At 42.0% G+C, this 22,188-nt stretch overlaps 1 protein-coding gene across 1 annotated transcript in view; it reads left to right on the top strand.

Annotated features, from left to right (window-relative positions):
• Positions 1-20,548, top strand: part of NTN4 (netrin 4) — a 79,731-nt gene extending 59,183 nt beyond the window's left edge. The window contains exons 7-10 of the mRNA XM_069974347.1: positions 1,815-1,888; positions 11,047-11,115; positions 18,148-18,318; positions 19,083-20,548. Coding sequence (XP_069830448.1) covers positions 1,815-1,888; positions 11,047-11,115; positions 18,148-18,318; positions 19,083-19,216 — 448 coding nt within the window. The 3' untranslated portion in view covers positions 19,217-20,548. The remainder of the gene's footprint in view (positions 1-1,814; positions 1,889-11,046; positions 11,116-18,147; positions 18,319-19,082) is intronic.
• Positions 20,549-22,188: the final 1,640 nt, after the last annotated feature.

The raw sequence follows: 22,188 nt of genomic DNA, 5'->3' as shown, positions 1-22,188 counted from the left end.
CGTCCGTAGTGCGAACCGCAAATATACGCACGTAGTTTTGAGGTTGATGCGTTCGCTTGAAAGTATACGATATCCGGCCGCACAATGCACACTACGTATGAGCTTACGGCCGGATCGTATACGGCGCCGTGAAAAATGAACAAGACCATTGTTTGAGGACGGAAATGTTGAAACTCACGGCTGTGGATTTACTAGCGGTCCCGTACGGAGTACTTATTTCAGCCAAGTTGAACTTGATTTTTCGATCCAAAAGGTTCTGTGAGTTTTATTGGGCTGGGCGAAGATTTCCAAGTAAATGACCTGCTTCAGATCGCTTCGAATCAAGCTAGGGAAGCATAACTGTACTACGGGCGTATGTTCGCGGTGCGTACGCATCCGGCGCATGTCGATTTTTCCCACTCCCGTAGTTTCAGCCGCACATGTACGGCGGCGTACGAACTACGGACGGACTCATACGCAGTGTGAACATAGCCTTAATGTGTAAAAAAAAATTTTAGGAGTTTTTTTATATATTTAAAATTGTTATTTATTTATTTATTTTTATCTTTCATAAGCAATCATTTGATTGCTAATACTGACCTATGCAATGCTATGGTATTAGTGAGATCCGTGCTCTGCTAATAGAGTCTAGCAGCATCAGAAAGTAAGTATGGACCCTCTATTTGCTGAAAGAGTAGTGACCCATTGGCACCTCACTAGCTTGTTGCAGGGGTGCTGATAGGACAGCTCCTATCATTCAATCCATTGAATGGATTGAATGCCGCAGTAACATTGTGTCATTAATTCACGGCCATTATTGTGGGAACAATGGCCTTTATTTAACTTGTTCACGCATAGTACTTTTTTTTTACACTGTCCTTACACTGTCCTTTCTATTAAATTCAATGGACTTTTACATTTAAAACAGTATTCCACCCAAACATAGCTTTTCATATGTTGCTGCCCATGGTGAGACTAACAATTCCTTCCATACTTGTTATTATCTATTTAGTCTCCTTCTCCCAGTTCTGAGGTGCTGCTTTCTGCTGAAGACACAAAAAAGTTTGTGTGAGCTCTTATATCCATCTCCCCTTCCTCTCTTCTACCTTCTGAGATGGCTGATGTAAACAAGTCCCTATCTGCATCTTTGTAGCAAGTTTGTAGTGCCTCGAGGATTAACTACAGTGAGTTCATAAGCAACAAAACCTCAGATTAACCCTCCCAGCATTAAAATGAAGTTACAAAGTTGCAGATAAATCCTGCCTGGGACTTTACATCAGCGATTTATTTATGGCCGTTATGTGATAATCAAAATAAAACCCATTGTTTCGAGTACCAACAGTTGTGGTTTAGCATGTTCCAACGACCGTCATTGGAAAAATAGCAGTTAAAACATTATTCTAAGTCAAAAGGATAGTGAAAAAGAAGTACTTGATGTGAACAACTTAAAATAATAGCCGCTGTTTGCGCAATAATTGCCGTGAATTAATGACACGAACATTAATTTGACAGCTGCTGTAAACAGAAGCCATGATTTTATACACTGTGTGAACCAATGCCCGTTGTGAAAAACAAGTGAAAATGACTGTTTTTTTAAATTGAAATGGCAGGCGTTATTATACAGTGTGTGAACATGGCCTAAAAGCGATTGTTCTGATAAACTTTCATTAGGTTATATTGCACATACAGTTGTTTCTAAGAAGTAGGTGTATTACAATAAGCAGCAAGAAATGGTTGCACAGAGCACTGTTATAAACATTGTGCTCCCTTAAAATATATAGTAGCTGATGCAGGCAGTGCATAATAAGCTAAATGCCCTTTTTTTTAATACACAGTTTGGAAATCGACTGGTATCATGATCCTGATTCTCTTTTAACTGAACAGGGATTTTCAGCTCTTCGCCATTCAGGTGAGTTGTTGAGTTTTTCTTACTGTGCACAGATTTGTTTTGAGGTTTCATGTTTTAGGCTAGGTTCACACTATGTAAAAACAACAGCAATATTTCATAACAACGGCTGTTGCTGTGCAAACATCCGTTAATTACCAAATAGCATCTGTTGTTTGCATGACAACAGCCGTTGTTATGAAACACAGCCTTTGTTTTTACATAGTGTGAACCAAGCCTTATACAGTTTGCATCTTGGAGGTTTGGGCTATGTTCAGACAATGCACAAACAACGACCCCTGTTCAGCACTCAAAAACAACGGCCGTTTTTGTGTGAAACAACGGCCATTGTTACAGCATTGCATTTATTTCAATGCACAATAGCCTGAAATAATTGACATGTCAATTATTTCCATGGGGGTAGCAAACAACGGCCGTTGTTCAATACATTGTGTAAACAACGGCAACTGTGCGCAACACATTTCTTATTACAAGAACAGACGTTGTTTTAATTGCAAACATTGCATTATCTGGTCTAATTCCAGAGGATGTTTGGACCATTGGTGGAGTAATGAAGATCTGCCTCCACAGCTGCCATCTCCAGTGAGAGATCTAGGCCCATGTAAGTCTATGATGCTAGGTCTCTCAGTGGAGACAGAGGGGCTGATTTACTTGTGATTGTGGGTGTGCCATGAGTATGTCCTTTAAAACCCGCCAGAACCAACAGATTTACTAAACAAACCATTATTTTTTGATGAGTTTTCTCATTTCTATTTTAAAAACCAGCCACTTTGAGTGTGGCAGCATGGTTGGGTTTTAGTTTTGTGCTGTGAAAATTTATGAATTTGATGCGATCCAAAGACAGCAGAAGGGCTTAAAATTGATGCATTGTTACTCCTGTCTCCTAAGGTTTCACTGTACACCGTGAGGAGCTAGGAGAGAAACACTTGGAACTCTTTTCAGGCTAAACAGATGTACATTAGAGAAATGACAGTCACGCACAGTGTTGCACAATTGCTAGAAGAGCTATTTCAATTGCTAGAGGAGAAAATCTCGAGCCTTAGCAGATTTCCTACACTATAAATTAATTCTGAAGATGTATTACTCTGCCCTTCACCTCATTAAACAAGCCTACTTCACCTCTCTGATATATTTCACTTTCCAACAATCCAAAACACCTGTTTAAAACTTTTATCCCTCTTCCTTAGCCCATAGTTCAGATACCCATCAATAACCTGTGTGCTGAAGACCTGGCGTCCCACTTCAAATCTAAAATCAACAATACCTCCCAGCCATAAAGTCTCATGGATCCAATTCCCAATCCTATTTACCCATCACGATCAGCTTTTAATCCAGTGACAAAGAAAGAAGTCACCAAGTCCCTCTCCTCCTCTTGAACTACAACCTGCCTTACTGACCCTATTCCTTCACAGCTCCTCCAGTCACTCTCTACTGCCATCACTACTCATCTCACTAAAATATTCAACGTCTGCCTCTCCTCTGGTATCTATCAGCTCTCTTTAATATTATAACTAGAGGTGAGCGAACCTCGAGCAAGCTCGAGTCCATCCGAACCCGATCGTTCAGCATTTGATTAGCGGTGGCTGCTGAAGTTGGATAAAGCCCTAGGGCTATGTAGAAAACACGGATATAGTCATTGGCTGTATCCATGTTTTCCAGACAACCTTAGAGCTTTATCCATCTTCAGCAGCCACTGCTAATCAAATACCGAACGTTCGGGTTCGGATGGACTCGAGCATGCTTAAGGTTCGCTCATCTCTAATTATAACCTCTCTTTTTCTCAATCTTTTCAAAATGGAATTTATTGTATTCCCTCCCTCTAGTGGTACTAGCATAACTCCTTTACATCAAGCTTCATGTCTGGGGGTTATGCTAGACTCTGATCTCTTTTACTCCCTGTATTCAAGCTCTGTCAAGCCCTGTCACCTTCACCTCAAAAACACATCTAGAATCCGCTTATTTCTTACTATTCATACAGCTCAGACTCTTACTGTCTCCATGGTCAATTCTCATCTTGACTACCGTAACTCCCTACAAATTGGTCTTCCTTTCTCTAAACTCTCCCCTCTCCAGTCTATCCTGAATGTAGCAGCCAGGCTCATCTTCTTGTCCAGCCATTACACTGACGTCTCCCCCCTTTGCCAGTCACTGCACTGGTTGCTCATTAAATCCAGAATTCAGTTCAAACTCCTCACCATCACCCATAAAGCTCCCCACAACTCTGCCCCTCCATACTTCTCCACCCTCATCTCCACCTACCTTTCTACCTGTGCTCTGTGTTCTGCTAATGATCTTACACTAACATCTTCTATAATCAGAACCTCTCACTCCTGCCTCCAAGACTTCTCTCGTGCTCCACCAGTTCTCTGGAATGCCCTAGCCAAATACTGTACATTGGACTCATTCCCAACTTTTCCAAATTCTTCAACTTTGAAAGCTTTTATTGAGTTTTTTCTTATTAAGTATACAAAATAAACAAACATTATCCAGGGAGTCCCCTTTTTATACAAATGAGGAGTATTAGGAGAGCCTCCCATAGACTGATAGTATGACACGGAGGCTGGTGGAATTCCGCCAGTTTTACTCCGTGTGAATAGGACCTAACTTTTTTTATTTTTCCATCTATAGGCCTGCTTATTTTTGTGCCATGATCCATAGTTTTTAACTGTACCATTGTGGTTTAGATGAGACTTTTTGATCTCTTTCTATTAATTTCTTTCTGATGCGACCAAAAATCAGCAATTTTGGTATTTCATATTTTTTTGCCATTTACCATGTGGGATTAAGAATAGTGTATTTTAATAGAGCGGACAATTCCTCATGCAGCGATTCCAAATATGTGAGGGAGGAGGGAGGAGTAGTGAGTTGTGGTAGAGTGTGACACAAATGCTGAGCCACAACTCCTCTTTCACTCTTCATTGCATAATCCACAGACATATTTCCAAAAGGTACCATGTTTACTAGGACAGCGTTTCCCAACCGGGGTGCCGCGGCACACTGGTGTGCTGTGAGAACCCGCCAGCGGTGCCGCGGGAACCCGGTGGGAAATGTTACACTGTCCCTTTAATATCCCTAGAAGCTGCGCGGCCGCTCGGTTTGATGTTCCGCCCGCTCACACAGTGAGCGGGCAAAACATTCAATCGTGCAGAATGTCGGAGTAGGACCTGTCAGCGTCCTGCTCTGACATTCAATCCCATAGGCCGCGGCATTTCATGCCAACAGCCTATGGGACGCCGGGATGTGACCTCTCCGGCAGGTGTGATGATGTGACGTCATCACGTCTGCCGGAGGTTCAGTCCCCGCGGCTCACAGGATGGAGCCTGAAGAGGAGGGAGAGCTGCTGCCTGCAGCCACACAGCGCGGATTAGGTAAGTATTAGGTAAGTTTTTTTTAACTATTGGTGCATATTGGTATACTGCAGGGGGCATTATTAATATATGGGGGCATACTGCAGGGGGCATTATTATTATATGGGGGCATACTGCAGGGGGCATTATTAATATATGGGGGCATACTGCAGGGGGCATTATTAATATATGGGGGCATACTGCAGGGGGCATTATTAATATATGGGGCATACTGCAGGGGCATTATTAATATATGGGGGCATTATTAATATATGGGGCATACTGCAGGGGGCATTATTAATATATGGGGGCATACTGCAGGGGGCATTATTAATATATGGGGGCATACTGCAGGGGGCATTATTAATATATGGGGGCATTATTAATATATGGGGCATACTGCAGGGGGCATTATTAATATATGGGGGCATACTGCAGGGGGCATTATTAATATATGGGGGCATACTGCAGGGGGCAATAATATTATATGGGGGCATACTGCAGGGGGCATTAATATATGGGGGCATACTGCAGGGGGCATTATTATTATATGGGGGCATAATGCAGGGGGCATTATTATATGGGGGCATACTGCAGGGGGCATTATTACTGTATGAGGGCAAAGCAGGGGGCACTTGTACTCTGGCCTCATGGCCATAGTACTTCTCATTGTACCCCTTTATATTGCAGTATATAAGTCACAATTATCAGCACCATATACTGTGGCGCTATACAGTGCACATCACCATAGTATATGGTGCTGATAATTATGTGCTCATATACATGGGACTGTATGTATGAGTTTACATGGGACTGTGTGTATATATATATATATATATATATATATGGGAATACATGGGACTGTATGTATGAGGTTACATGGGATTGTATATATGAGGGGGTTATCCTTTTTTATTTCACTTTTTTAAAATAAATAATTAATTGAAAGGACCTCTGCCAGGCATATTTCACTCTTGAGGGCTTAAAAAGCAGCTCTTATGGTGATAAGAAGCTGATTTAAAACCCCCAAGAGTGAACTCCGTGAACTATATGTATAATATGTACTGTTTTAGTGTCATTTTGTGCCATTTTGGTTGGTGGTGTGCCCCGGGATTTTTTAAGTATAAAAAGTGTGCCGCGGCTCAAAAAAGGTTGAAAATCACTGCACTAGGAGACTGCCAGCTACAGCACACTGTCAATACCTTAGGTAGGGCCTGGTGCTGACAGATTCCCTTTAAAGAATAAGTATACAATCTGTTGCACTGTATTCCCTGACGTGGCGTGTGCCTTTTGGGAGATATGAAACCCTTGGCATTGTTCACTTCCATTTTTTCAGGACTGACCTAATTACATTGATAAATCACCCTACTGTGTCTTGTTTTGTTACATTACACTAAGTACTAGGGCTGAATGGATAGAGCTAAGTACTGTGATACAATGTTTCACATTGATTTCCCAACCAAGCATGAAATGTATCACAGTGAATAAATATTGTGGTTTTTATAATCTCCATTTTAATTTAATTTTTTAATAGAATTCATTTGTGTCAATGAAAAATGCATTAACCGTGGTTTGTTTTTCTTGGATTCTTAATACATTCCTTTTTATAATTGTTGGATAAACTGAAAACTTCTCCCATTTTACTGCTCCCCCTCTTTGGAATGTCAACAAAGGGAGTGCTGCTGATCTGCATGTCATGAGACACCTGTGCTTATGCTTCAAGCCAAATTAACCCCTTTCTTTCCATTTTGTGGGCTATGGAAGTGTTAGCTAAATCACTGTTAGATTAATTTAAAAGGGTTATCCAGGATTAAAATAAAACTAATAACTGCCTTCTTCCAAAAAGAGTACCACTCCTCAGGGCCGATTCTGGGTTCTCTGCTGCCTGAGGAGAAAATTTCCTGCCTGAGGAGAAAATTTCCCCTGCAAACACAACTATATACCAGCAGTGAACATTGCATATATGACTACATACCAACAGTGCATACAGAACTATATAACAGAAGTGCATACACTAAGGGTATGTTCACACTGAGTAAAACGGGCGGAATTCCACGGTGGAACTCCCCGCAACAGAATCCCGCCTGTCTCACTGTCCCATAGCCCGTCTATGGGAGAGCGCGCACTCCTCCGCAGCCGCCGCTCTCTGCTCGTAGAAGTAACGTCACTTCTTTGAGCAGAGACCGGTGGCTGTGGAGGAGTGCGCGCTCTCCCATAGACGGGCTATGGGACAGTGAGACAGGCGGGAGTTCCACCGCGGAATTCCGCCTGTTTTACTCAGTGTGAACATACCCTAACATGTATTAGTGCCAGTCTTAGTGGTGGTGACATATGGGGAGCCAAGTATTAGAGACCCCCTAATAGTATAGGTCTCAGACTGCCTAAGGGTATATGCACACTGAGCAATTCTCGCGGAATTCCGCCCGAATTCGGCCATAAAAAGCGGGCGGAATCCGCGTGGAATTCCGCCCGTGTAAATGCAACACTGCTCCTTCCATAGAGAACAATGGGATTTCCGACTGCCCGTGCACACAGAGTAAATTTCCGTCCGGAATTCCGTGCAGAATCCGCATTCCGCCCAAAGAATGTACATGTCAATTCTTTGGGCGGATTCCGCTAGAGGAATCCAATAGAAGTCAATGGGGTTTGAATTCTGCTGGTAATTCCGCTTGATTTCCGCGCGGATTCCGCTCAAATTCTGCCAGAGCAGAATAGGCGAGGAATTTCAAGCAGAAATCTTTCAGCTACAATTCCTTGAGAATTGCTCAGTGTGCAAGGGCCCTAATACTGCCAGCTTCAGACACTCAATAATACTGTTAGCCTCAGAGACCACCTTATCCATATCATCATACTACTCCCTCCTTCCCCCTCCATCATCATACTACTCCCCCCTTCATCCTCCTTCCCCCTCCATCATCATACTACTCCCCCCTTCATCCTCCTTCCCCCTCCATCATCATACTACTCCCCCCTTCATCCTCTTTCCCCCTCCATTATCATACTACTCCCCCCTTCATCCTCCTTCCCCCTCCATCATCATACTACTCCCCCACTTCATCCTCCTGTCCTATCATCATACTACTACCCCCACCTTGATCCTCCAGACCCTCCATCATCATACTACGACCCACTTCATCACCCTCCTGCCCCTCCATCATCATACTACTACCCCTTCTCATCCTCCTGCCCTTCCATCATCATACTACTACCCCTCTCATCCTCCTGCCCTTCCATCATCATACTACTACCCCTTTCATCCTCCTGCCCTTCCATCATCATACTACCCCTCTCATCCTCCTGCCCTTCCATCATCATATTACAACCCCTCTCATCCTCCTGCCCCTCCATCATCATAGTATAACCCCTCTCATCCTCCCGCCCTTCCATCATCATAGTACAACCCCTCTCATCCTCCTGCCCTTCCATCATCATACTACTACCCCTCTCATCCTCCTGCCCTTCCATCATCATACTACTACCCCTCTCATCCTCCTGCCCTTCCATCATCATACTACTACCCCTCTCATCCTCCTGCCCTTCCATCATCATAGTACAACCCCTCTCATCCTCCTGCCCCTCCATCATCATAGTATAACCCCTCTTATCCTCCTGCCCTTCCATCATCATAGTACAACCCCTCTCATCCTCCTGTCCCTTCATCATCATACCACTAGCCCCTTCATCTGTATTTAAAACAAAAAAAAGCCATACTCACCTCACCAGTATGGACCCTCTAGTCTTCCAGGGACTCCTCTCCCTGCTCTGCATGGGTGACATCACTCGCGCTCGGCAGGGGGCTGGGCTTCCCGCGGGAGGGGGCGGAGCCTCCAGGACATTGTTTTGTCTCGACAGAATTAGGACAGTCCCGGCAAAACCTGAGGGCCCCCACCTGGTCCCCCCCTCACCATCCGGACTGGGATCCACCGCTTCTCCTTTCCCTCGGTGACAGGAGAAGACTCCATACTGTAATCCTCTCCCCTGTACTGTACGGCATCCGCTGGGTGACAGGCCCCTTCCCCAGGACAGGTCACAGCGCCGTACATGCTCTCTGTTGTACAGCATTGTGACCTGGTCTGGGGGTGGGGCCTGTCACCCAGCGGATGCCGTACAGTACAGGGGAGAGGATTACAGTGTGAGTGGGGGCGTCTTCTCCTGTCACCGAGGGCCCTCGAGTTTGACGGCAGTGCATCCCTAGAAGCTGCAGAGCCGCAGCTTTTAGGGATGCTGAAAGGGGGACAACTGAGCAGGCGGCGGGCCCCTGTGCAGTGAGTCAGATGACAGGGCAGAAGTTGCCGCCCCTAAAGGGACCCCAGAATCTGACGCCTGAGGCGGAATCCTTATTCCGCCTCATGGCAGAAGCGGCCCTGCCACTCCTTTTGTCAGGATGTGTGTCGTATTACAAACTAGCTCCTTTCATTTGAATAGAACTGAACTGCAATATCACGCACAAGCTTAGGACAAGAGGGGGCGTGGTTTTGGTTGCATTCATTTGTTTCAATGGGGGAAAACAACTTAAGGTCACTGTGCTAACTGTCTCTAATTTAGTACAATTAATTTTAACTAGAAGCAAGTAGTAAAAACTTCCTTACAGTCCAAGACTATGTTCACAGGCTGTACAAACAAAATAGGTCAAGCTAGAAAACCCCTTTAAGTTCCAATAAATGTAATGTAATCTGAGTCACTTATCATCAGCCAAATATAAATACATACTAGGGCTATGATCACACGCTGTATAAACAATGGCCATTCCACGCAGAGCGGCCATTGTTTAGCGCTACCTAAGACCGAAATTAAAGGGGTTGGCCACTTTATAGTAAAATAGCTCATTGTACAGTAATAGTAAGTGTGCTGACTGTATATACTGACAGCAGCTCCATGTGTACCTCATAGAGCTAAAATCACACTCCCCTTATCCAGGCTGGGTTGTCCTGCTCTGTGGTGTTCCTGTCCATGAGATGGCCGACATGGAGGAGCATGTGACCATGTCCCGCCCCCCAGTGTCCACCACTGAGCCTTTATATGCCTATGGTGGACACTGGGGGGCGGGGCATGGTCACATGCTCCTCCATGTCGGCCATCTCATGGACAGAAACACCACAGAGCTGGGCAGTACAGCCTGGAGGAGGGGAGTCTGATATTCGCTTTATGAGGTACACAGGGAACTGCTGTCAGTATATACAGTGAGTGTACTCACTAATACTGTACACTGAGCAATTTTACTATAAAGTGGCCGACCCCTTTAATGATCATTAACAATAATTCCGGACAAAGGTAGCGTTAAACAATGGCTATTCAGGTGGAACGTCCATTGATTATACAGCATGTGAACACAGCCCTAGTATGTATTTATATTTTGCTGGGGATAAGTGACTGGGATAACAACTCAACATTACATTTACTGGAACCTAAAGGGGTTTTCCAGTTTAACCTATTGGTGATATGATCAGGGAGGCATAGGTTAAAAAAAAAAAACAACAAAAAAAACACATCACTTACCTCTCCCACTTCTTGTCATTGTATGTTAATCAGTTAATAAAAAAAACACTATATACTTTACATAGATAAGGCTCTGTATGGAGTTTTCCCATATCTCTGATTTTGAATACATAGATTTTTTTTTTGTACACATTTTCTGCAACTGATCTGCAGTGGATCTGTAATGTGAACATACCCTTATAGAGCAAATGCTGATAATGTCCACAAATGCACAGTAGCTTTCAGCAGGATAAATACACATCTTTTAAAAGAACAGATTCAGTTACACGTTACATACTATTATATGTTTATATTCATAGGTATGTATTTGTATTTTAGGAAAATGTGAATGCAAGGATCAAGTTTTAGAAAATTCAAAGGTGTTCTGTGACATGAAATACTCCTATGGTGAGTAATAGGGTTTATTCTTATCATGACAACATCTCTTTGATGACTAATTCCTTCCTTAGTTGCAGATTGTTTCTAAATTACACATTTCCAGATTTATGGTAGTTTTTATTTAATAAAGTGTCACTGTCGTTATAACTTTCAAAACAATAATCAACAGTAGATGTGATATAAAGAATGTTTGCAATTCACATTCATTATTTTCTTTTATTTTTTCATGGAAAACACGGCACTTCCTGTATTTAGGTTTTTTTCTTTTTCAAAGAGTCTACACACAGGAAGTGTTTCCCAGGTGCGCTTACAGAGAAGGCAGTCATTTGATTGATGGACACATTGAGCCATGACTCTGTACTGCCTAGACTTCTTTGTTTAGTCTCTTTTTTTCAACCAGCACAATATTAAAAAGCTGCCTTCAGGAGAATGGACCTGGATTTCTGGTAAGTTAAGCTTAAAGCACGATAACTTAAAAAAAAAAAAATGAATCTAAATTACAAATATGCTTTATATCACATCTACTGTTGATTTAGATTTTGAAAATTATAATGACAGTGAAACCTCAAAGCATAAAAATCATTTGGAGTAACTTTTGATTTGTCATGATATTCCTGAGACCCATTGCAATCCCAAGATACAGCCTGGAATGTGCACAGCAACATGCACTTCAATTAATTCATTCCTTTCATTACAATCTATGAAGCCGAAAAGTAAGATGTTTGGTCATTTGGAGAGTGCAGCTCACTGCCATGCACATTAGGATCATCATCAGGATCAGCGAGTCTCAGAAGACCCAGTGAAATCTGTAACTTTTCACATGTAGAAAATTTAAATCACTGAAAATCCCACCTGTATATTTGGTGGGCATGAATGTACTACATGTACAAGAAGATACACAATCACTGAAAACATGTAGATTAAAACTTAAACAATTTTATTAGATATGCATTAAAAATGTGGTCTGTAATGAATAATCTCAATGTAGGTCAATAAATAGATTAAGATATGGCACTATACCAAAAGAAATTATGTGTTTCACCACTTGTGAAATGACACATAATACCCCTAACAAAAACTATGTATATCTTGCATAATGTACGGTGGCACCTATCTGCCAACCCGGTCTCTACGCGTTACTCCCCTCTGGGATCATCAGGAGACCCACCAACAGCAAGCAAGTAAAAAACGGGGTCACAAACTGACACTAATCCAAAATGTCACTCAGGACAATGAAACATCAATAACGGAGAAGCACTGAAAAAATAATACTCAACCCGCTGGTGTCAAAACATACACAGTTAAATCAAGTCACAATGGACAATAAAATAATAAAACCAGGCTCAAACTGAGCCACTCACGATCCCCACTAACAGATGTCCGGTATTGTATAGTAGTGCCGAGGATCCACCCCACTAGACACCATCAACTTTGACAGCTGCATACGATTAATTTATTAGCGGGCACGGCGATCGGACCGTGCCCGCTAATAGCCACGAGTGGCACCCGGGACCGCGGCCATGAACACATGGAGGTGGCCCTGGACGTACGGGTACCTCCAGGGTCGCCTAAGGGTTCTACATGTTTTCAGTGATTGCATGTAGAAAATTACTCCAAATGAAAGTAACTCAAGTAACCCCAACAGGTCATGATTTACGAATATCCCATACAGAGATACATTGATACCTATGATACATTGTGTACTGACTATAGTTATATCATACTAGGCAAATCCTCAAAAACTGATCTGTTCGGTGTACTTGAGGACTGGGGAAACACTAGTGTAGGGGGCTCCTAGTGGCTGCAATCAGTGGTTCACAGGAAAAGTGCAACCATCAACCCTGAAGGTCCATCAATAAATCTTTCTACAGCAACCTAAAGTATACTGAGAGCTTTAAACTTTTTGTAAATGCTGGGGCCAGAATACATAGTTCTGTGTAAGCTGTGTGAAAATTTCCCTAGAACAGCACTAATAGGGTATATAAAAAATAAATGTATATGTGAACAATTTATCACAATACATATTATACTATTACATAGATCAGTATTTTCCTCTTACACAGACCCACATAGCGGTAGATACCAATGGTACACAGGGTCTGCACACAATATAAATGATTACAGTGCAGTTACATCCAGTGACTCACAGGGTGTCTTCTCTGTGTGCAGTCATTTATTTTTCCTTTTCCCATGCCATCATGAAGACTTCTCCTGTTGAGAACTCATCTCTGCAGACACTACAAGACAAATATTTTAAGCTTCTCACTCCAGTATAATCCTTACCTCTATACAAACTCCCCATCTGTTAGATCCCTCTGTGCCTTCATATAATAAACCGAGCCCCTCTGTGCCCTCATATAGAGCTTATGCACCATATGTGCCCCCATATAGTAGTTAGGCCTTGCTATGCCCCATATAGTAGGTAGGTCCCACTTTATCCCATATAGTAGTTAGCCCACAGTATAGTAGTTAGATCATCTGGGACTCTATATAGTAGATAGGCCTCTCTGTGCTATCATACCATAGTTAGGACCCCTCTGTTCCTCCATATAGTTGTTAGGCCCCTTTGCACTGCCCCCCTCCTCCCTTATAGTAGGTAGCTTCCTCTATGTCTCATATAGTAGTTAGGCTCCTCTGTGGCCCATATAGAACATATGCTGTTCTGCGCCCCCATATAGTAAATAGGTCCCTCAGTTTCCCTATAAAGTAGTTAGGCCCATTTGGGCCCCTGTATAATAGATAGGTCTCTCTGTGCCCTAATACAGTACTTAGGTCCCTCAGTGCCCGCATAGAGTAGTTAGACCCCTCTGTGCAGCCCTCTCCAGTAGCTAGGCACCTAATGTGCCACCATACAATGGATGGGCCTCTTTGTGATAAATGATTAGATACATTCTGGAAACAATAAAAGATTATGTAGAGACTTCTGTCTGGTGAGGCTGCAGTAGATAAAAATTGAGAAATTCTGTGTTAGAGAACAAAGAGTGAGGATTAAGAAAAATTTTATTATAACAAAGACCTTGTAAATAATACATATTTGATTCACTTAGATTTAGGAAATTGACAGTATCTATCACACAATAATTACTCCCTTATTTCCATTAGCAAATAAAATATGTATTTATGTATACTATGCAGACATTGTGTGTGCATAAAACTCCCTTCACATTTGTTAAAGGTGTTCGCACCTATTTCCTTTCTGGGAGTGGATCAGGAGATAAGTAATATCCGACAAAGACAGAAAATATGCAAAGGAAAGTTCAAGGGGTCTGTTGTTGGTGAATAATTATGATTATGTGTTGCTCTGGCTTCCTGAGTGTGATAGTGATAATATTTAATCTTTTTTTAAGATAAGAAGTGGAAGCAAAAAATATATATAAATCATAGTACAGCACCCACGTCCTTCACCCTTTCATCACTCTGTGTATGGAGGAGGAATATGTGTTTCATTATGTGCTTCAATTTATCAACTTACAACATGTAGGATTCTTGAGTAAAGTGAATGAATGAATGAAAAGTAGAGAGATATAGAGGAATTTACATTAAAATGCTAACTATTGGTCAGGAAAACAGTAAGTACTAAACAGTATAGCATAGCTGAATACCTCTTTATACTCATTTGGCTCAGATTACCTATCTGCACAATTAGGGCATTCCTATTCATTCATATAAGAATGTGATTAACAGCACTGACTGGCAGTTCTAAAACCAGCATTTTACATCCAACACTACCACCATTTGCAGGGAGCTTCAATGTTAGACTGTGTTTCTTCAAGAGTCTTTAAGGTGATCCAGTTTTTTCTCTTAGGGCGGGTTCAGACTATGGAATTCTCGCAGATAAATTCCGCAGAATTCTATAGCCTGTACGCGCTCATGGCCACGCGCCTTTCCGCCGGCTCCATAGACACCATTCTATGGGCTGGCTGATTCAGCATTCCGCCAAAAGAATTGTCACGTTGATTCTTTCGGCCGAATGCGGAATCAACCGGCCCATAGAATGGTGTCTATAGAGCCGGCGGAGAGGCACACGTCCGTGAGCGCGTACAGGGATGGAATTCCGCGGAATTTATCTGCGAGAATTACGTAGTCTGAACCCACCCTAATGCTCAAAAAGATAATGATAGGATAACTAATTTCCTAACAAATAGCCACTGTGTAGGTAATTTAGATTGTGATCCCAATGTAAACAGGCCTAAAGAAAAAGGAGTTGCTGTACCTCACACCCATGGCATGCATTACTGCCTCTCGACTATATTTAAAAACCAACACCAGAATTTGGGATATAATTTGATCAAACCATATTGCCTCATGTACCATGTGCAGGTCTTCTGGCCCACATGAGTCCCTACATTAAAACAACACTGTGCCAGTCAGCAACCGCCAACCCCACAAAGCAGGCAACAACTGGGGAGGGGGGGGGCCACAGAATGGCCCTGCTAACCCACTGTCACAGGACCAAACCCACTGGGCCCCTCACACCCCGCAGGAGGAGAAGGCGGCCACCAAGCAACACAAGTGTGAACAGGGTGTTACTACTCACCAATGCACAAGCAGGTAGAATGGGAGAAAGAGGAGGTACTTACCATATGTGCACAGGTGCTTCCTGCTGATTGGGGTCACATGGGTCTTACAAGGGAGGAGTGCTAGCCACTCAGAAAGGGGAGAACATTTAAAATCTAGACCTAGAGAAAAAGGAGCTGCTGCACCTCACACCCATGGATTGCATTAGTGCCTCTCGGCCATATTTAAAAATCAATGCCAGAATTTGGGATATAATTTGATCAAACCATATTGCCTCATGTACCACGTGCAGGTCTTCTGGCCCACATGAGTCCCTACATTAAAACAACACTGTGCCAGTCAGCAACTGTCAACCCCACAAAGCAGGTGACAACTGGGGAGGGGGGCCACATTATGCCCCCCCCACACACACACACCCTGCAGGTGCCGCCAGCGGAGAAGACGACCACCAAGCAACACAAGTGTGAACAAGGTGTGAGGTGCAGCAACTCTTTTTTCTCTAGATCTGTATTTCCAATGTAATGAGGGACTGACCTGAGTGTGTTCCTTACCTGTACAGTAAAATATAATGAAGCTATATACTGTACAAATGGCATCCAACTGAAATTTGTTAAGTCCACCCTTATTTTTGTATGTCTACAAAAAATAATTTCATACCCTGCGTCTAATATAATATCAGCCTATTAGTGTCCTGAATCTGTCAGCTGTTCCAAACAGCTGATTCTGTTGGAAAGCTGTTAGGTTAAGGAGACATATGGTAACGTTCCTGTATCTGTCTTTGTTTCTATAACTCAGAAAAATCATGTCCATTCCTGTTCAGAACTTGGTGCGGTCCTCGGCTCGTGGTAAATGGCAGAGACTGCACCTGTAGTCATGTTCTGTGTTAGAATTTCTTGTTTTTGCATTTGTCTGGGCTCTATCTATCCTTCCGCTCTGCTGATTGATTTATCTGCCACACCCGTCTCTTCCCTGCTGAGCGCCTTCTGACTACTTCACAGTTAACCTTTGTTTTGGCCACTTCTGACCACTTCACAGTTAACCTCTGTTTTGCCACGTATTACACAGAACGATATTGAGCAGGAAGCAAGCACTTCCTTCTCGTTCCTAGCTCCCTGCCTGTGCTATTGCACAAACAGCGAGCAGGAGGAGTGGGAGCTGGAGTGGGGAGCTGCAGGAGGGGCTACCTGGATGATCATTAGATCTTCTGGATGGCTCGTTTAAGACAGCATCATTCTGCTGCTGCTTCTAAACATGGAGAGATGCGCAGCAGACTGTCGCTGTTGTGATTGCGACTTTTCAAAACGTTGAAAGACCATGATCAGCCGACATTGTGCATATCAGTTGATCGTGGTCTTGTAATATGAGATTTTACCCCAGTTCATTATTGGCCAAGTGTGGCCAATAATCTCTTGGTGTAATAGGGCCTTAACTCTTGCTGGGTTCTTGATCTCTGCTCCAATCACATGTTCGACCAGACCCTTGACCTCCTTTCTATACTTTCTTAGGCTGGGTTCACACTATGTATATTTCAGGCAGTATTTGGCCCTCATGTCAGGTCCTCATAGCAACCAAAACCAGGAGTGGATTGAAAACACAGAAAGGATCTGTTCACACAATGTTGAAATTGAGTGGATGGCCGCCATATAACAGTAAATAACGGCCATTATTTCAATACCACAGCCGTTGTTTTAAAATAACAGCAAATATTTGCCATTAAATGATGGCCATCCACTCAATTACAACATTATGTGAACAGATCCTTTCTGTGTTTTCAATCCACTCCTGGTTTTGGTTGCTATACAGCCTCACAAATACAGCCTCAAATATACATAGTGTGAACCCAGCCTATGTATGTATACCCTTGTCAACTATTAGTCTTTCTTTGTGAAACGTGCTAGCATATGTTGTGTTTTTCTCTCTGTCTGCTATTTCTGGTTTTGCTATTTCTGACTTTGACTTATTGACTATGCAAATTGTCAAAGAGGCTTTCCCAAGACCATGAAATGCTGAGGGCTGTAAGACCTCCTCATTCCCCTTCCCTTCCCTATTCCTGACTGATTGACAGTCAGCTGGAAGCAAAATCACAAACAGGGTCAGGAATGGTAAGGAGAGCAAGAGGTGTTACAGCCCTCAGCGTTTCAGGAGTTTGCGAAAGCCTTTTTATGGCTTTGCACTGAAGTATAAAGGCATTTTCTATGTTCTGGAAGCACAAATGGTTATGTGAAAGGTACCACATGTCTCCTTGACCTAACAGCTATATAACAGTGTCAGTTTGGAATGTTGTGCATGTCAGGAGACATAACTGTCAGATGAATAAATGTTCAGCCAACACTTGGACTAGCAAAGGAATTAGTAAACAGAACTGTCAGCTGAACAATCTTTGTTCTCACTTAGAAGTACAGTACAAAGTAATCTAAATGCTTGTATTCTCCAAAAAATTAGAGACTCTTTGTGGTACAAAACACACAAGTGGAATTTATTTCAATTTATCTTGTTTGTTCCTTTTTTCCCCTAATTGGGCAGTGCTTAAAGTGAAGATACTGTCAGCTCATGATAGGGGTTCCCATGCAGAAGTGAATGTGAAAATTAAAAAAGTTTTGAAAATGACAAAGCTGAAGATTCCACGTGGGAAGAGAACACTGTACCCGGAATCATGGACAAATCGGGGCTGTACCTGTCCCATCCTAAACCCTGGTATGATTCTTTTTCTATTGCCTGTTTGATTGTTGGGTTATACTTTCTGGTTAGGCCCAAGCACAGACTGGTCCAGAGGAAAGCAAATATATTCCCTGGTGGGCACCTGAGTCAGAGTGGCCGCCTTCTTGTATTTAGTTTTAACTGATCACCAGTCACTCATTGGGGCTGACTTACTAATGGTGGATTAGTGGTGGATCAGAAAATTGCTGGTTTTGTGTCCATTTTCCTGCCGATTTAATGTTCTGCCTTGGTTACTAATAGTGTGCAACACAAAAAATGGCAGAAGTCCGACTTACCCATTGTTTTTGTAGAAAAGCACGAAACATGGGCATGTCATTGGCACAGTGTCAGTCTGGTGTCAGCCATGTGGCAGGCCTATTTTCTTCCTCCCTGGGTCCCATTTCTGAGTTCACAGAGATGCCAAGCACACCACAGTACATAACCATATCTCATAATGCACATCATTTTGTAAACTGAAAGACACTGTCAGCAGAATGATAAAAGAGTAATATCCTTTAGAAATGGGAAAAAATTGCAATATTTTCATTTACAGTAACTGCAGGGTGGGCCCCCAGATTCAATTCCACTGTTTTGTCTTTGGCACCCCAGCCCGACTGTGGCCAAGCATCACATAATCACAAAGGTGGATCTTAAGTATAATTGTAGAATAAAAAAGCTGACATCAGAATGATAACAAAAAACAACATAAGTATCAGTAAACACCTAATATGTGATTATACTGTTCTGATTTTTTTTTCTAGGTCTAGAATATCTGGTGGCTGGATATGAAGATGTGCGTACAGGTCGTCTCATTGTGAACATGAAAAGTTTTGTTCAGCTCTGGAAACCGTCTCTAGGCAAAAAAGTAGTGGAGATACTAAAAGACTGTTTTTGATACATGATAGGGCAAATGACTGAATACAGAAGTACTGAAGTGTATTTATTGACCTGTTTCGGAAAAAAAAGCACGTAAAGGTACTGCCCAGCAAAACCATGCTGCAATTCTCCACCTGTATGCATTACAGGTTCATATACATATGTATTACAGCAAATTGTTTCTCCTCATCTTTGATACATTTGCAGCAAGACATGGAACTTCACAGCCAAATAAAATGCGCCTGCAAATGTGGCAACGTGTAAGCTAAAGCTTCTACAGTCTGTATAAGTGTTACTTAAGTGAAGGTACAAGAGGAAAACTTGGACTGTTTGTTTTGAGGTGGTGTTTCACAAGGCCTCCTTAAATGTATATAGCATTTTAAAGAAGCACTTTACTAATTGTTCTTGCATTTCTTTTTTTATATCTGTTGAACAAGAAAGTGGTGTTTAGAGAGCTAAAGAACTAAAATGACACTAGAGACACCTTAAAACAGCTTCAGCTTTTTATATGTATATGTATTTATGTTTTATAGTCATTCCATACTATCAGAGATAAAATGAGACAATGGACATCAATGTGTTTTATTCTTCGTTATTTTTGCTTGCACTTAATTTATTTGGTATTTTTACACTTATCAAAAAAAATCTTTTAAGTGCTATTGTGCTGTTTAAAACATCTTTTGAGGTGTTTGACATAATTTTGATCAGTCAGGGGCTTGGTGCTAAGCTTCCACTGATCCCTTGATTTAGCCAAGAGAAGCATGTGGCTGTGTGCTTCACCCCCCGTCTTGCTGCTTGATCTGACTTTAAGTATATGGAGCCTGTCTCTTGCAATAAGTTGTATTAAGTATAAGTCTATGCTTCTCCAGACTGTATCTAACAATGGGAGGAGATCTTAGCAATGGGACCCTCACTGATAAAAAATGTTCACATGTCTGTGTGATATAGAAACATAGAAGATTGTCGTCAGAAAAAGACCTTTTGGTCCATGTAATCTGACCATTTAGTATTGTTTTTTTTCCCAAGTGACATCACAAACGTTTTTTTAAGTGACAGTGATTCTAAGTTTACACACAGTAAAATGAAGGTAGTTTTTTTCTATAGACTTTAGCACATTATTAGATTGGGGAAATTACTATTTTATCCTTATCTTATGACTGTATTTTAATGTATGTAAACTTAGCCTTACTCTTTCAGGTATAAACAAATTTATATAAAGATGTACCATCAGGTACCTCACTGCTATTTTTTACCTCAATTGTTTGGCGCTGGCATGGGGTGCTGGTGGCGCTGGACTTTTTTTGAATTACCTCTTTGTTCCCACGCTCACCACTTTTTCCCGAGCACTGGCCCGAACTGGAGCACTGGGGGCAGGCCTGCCGGCCCCCAGTGTGACAAAATCCCCTCCCCTCTGTGACGCAGCTTCATTAGAATCAATGGAGCCACGTCACAGAGGGGGGGGGCATATTTTCACACTGGGGGGTGCCAGGCCTGCCCCCAGTGCTCCAGGGCGGTTGGGAAAAGACTGGCGCCAGGCATGGGAACCAGGCAGCAATTCAAAAAAGGGACCACGCCAATGGCATCCCCATTGCAAGCATCAAATAATTGAGGTAAAAAATTGCAGTGATGTAACTGATGGTACATTCGCTTTAAGCACTGCCAAGATATCTTCATCCATTGCAGTTATTAAGCACTGCCAAGATATCTTCATCCAACATGAATCCCATGTTGGAGGGTACATTCACTTACAACCGCACAAACTGTGCTTACTTACATGCAATTTGTCACAATGGTATAAAAGCATTGATCTTTAGTTAAATGAAGATCATGTGTGTGCAGTCAAAAAGGGGGTATACTTTACTATAATTTATGGCAGTAAACTAGTTATGGCTGAAATTTACCCTAGCTCCTAGCTGCTGTAACTTTCAGGCTATGTTCAGATACCATAAAATAAAGTAATTGTAAGGTTAACATGCGCTCCATTAGGCTATGTTCCCAATGTCTTTTTAGGTAAAATATCAGCTGTTATTTTATAATGAGAGACGTAAATAATGATCTAAACAAGACATTGCGGCAACATGGCCTAAAGTCCATTGGAAATTAGCTGGGGTTGCCTTTTTTCATCTGTTCATACATTGATTTATTTTCACTCAAAATAACGGTCGTATTTAGCTTTAATTTTACTATGTGTGGACCTAGGCTGAATCTGTGAGTACATGGAAAGCCATTAAATATATACCATCTTACTGCAGTGCAGATTAGCTAAGAACCGGCATATAAAATATTTCCCCAGTAAATTTTCTCCAAATTGTTTTCAGTGTTTCTAGTGTGATATAGTTGTATCTGAAAGATCTTCAGGTAAACCATTTTTTTGGGGGAAAAAAACTAATTGTATAAACAGAACACTTAGGCCATGTTCCCACACAGTATTTCTGCTCAGTATTTTGCAACCAAAACCAGGAGTGGATTGAAAACAAAGAAAGGCTATGTTCACACACTGTTGAAATTGAGTGGATGGCCGCCATTTAATGGCCATTTAAATGGTTTTAAAATAATAGCAGGGAAGGGAGGCAGATAGGTGATTGAAGCACATTAAAGAGTTATATAACTTTGTAATGTGCTTCAATTACTGGGAAAAAGTTTTTCATGGCACTTGTCCTTTTAACAGTACCTATGGCTGGAATGATCATTATCATGATCATTAATTCTGGTCATCGCTAGTGTTAAACAACGGCCATTCACGGAGAACGGTCGTAGTTTGCACAGCTTGTGAACATAGCCTAAAAGTATATACACATTTCTTACAAAACATCTTCATCAATTGCAATTATTAAACACAAACTATACACATTCACCATTTACTGTGGTCCTTACATAGAAAATACACTGCCATGTATGTCAGCTGCAACCTTGGATAAAACTGGAGCCAATATTACAATCTGACCAATTCTGCAAAGAAGATTTGCAAAGAAATTTGCAGTTATAGTTCTA

The sequence above is a fragment of the Dendropsophus ebraccatus genome, chromosome 1 (genome assembly GCF_027789765.1).
Source record: "Dendropsophus ebraccatus isolate aDenEbr1 chromosome 1, aDenEbr1.pat, whole genome shotgun sequence".
NCBI classification, from domain to species: Eukaryota; Metazoa; Chordata; class Amphibia; order Anura; family Hylidae; genus Dendropsophus; species Dendropsophus ebraccatus.
The sequence above is the reverse complement of the archived record's forward strand: the minus strand, read 5'-3'. Positions and strand labels throughout refer to the sequence as shown.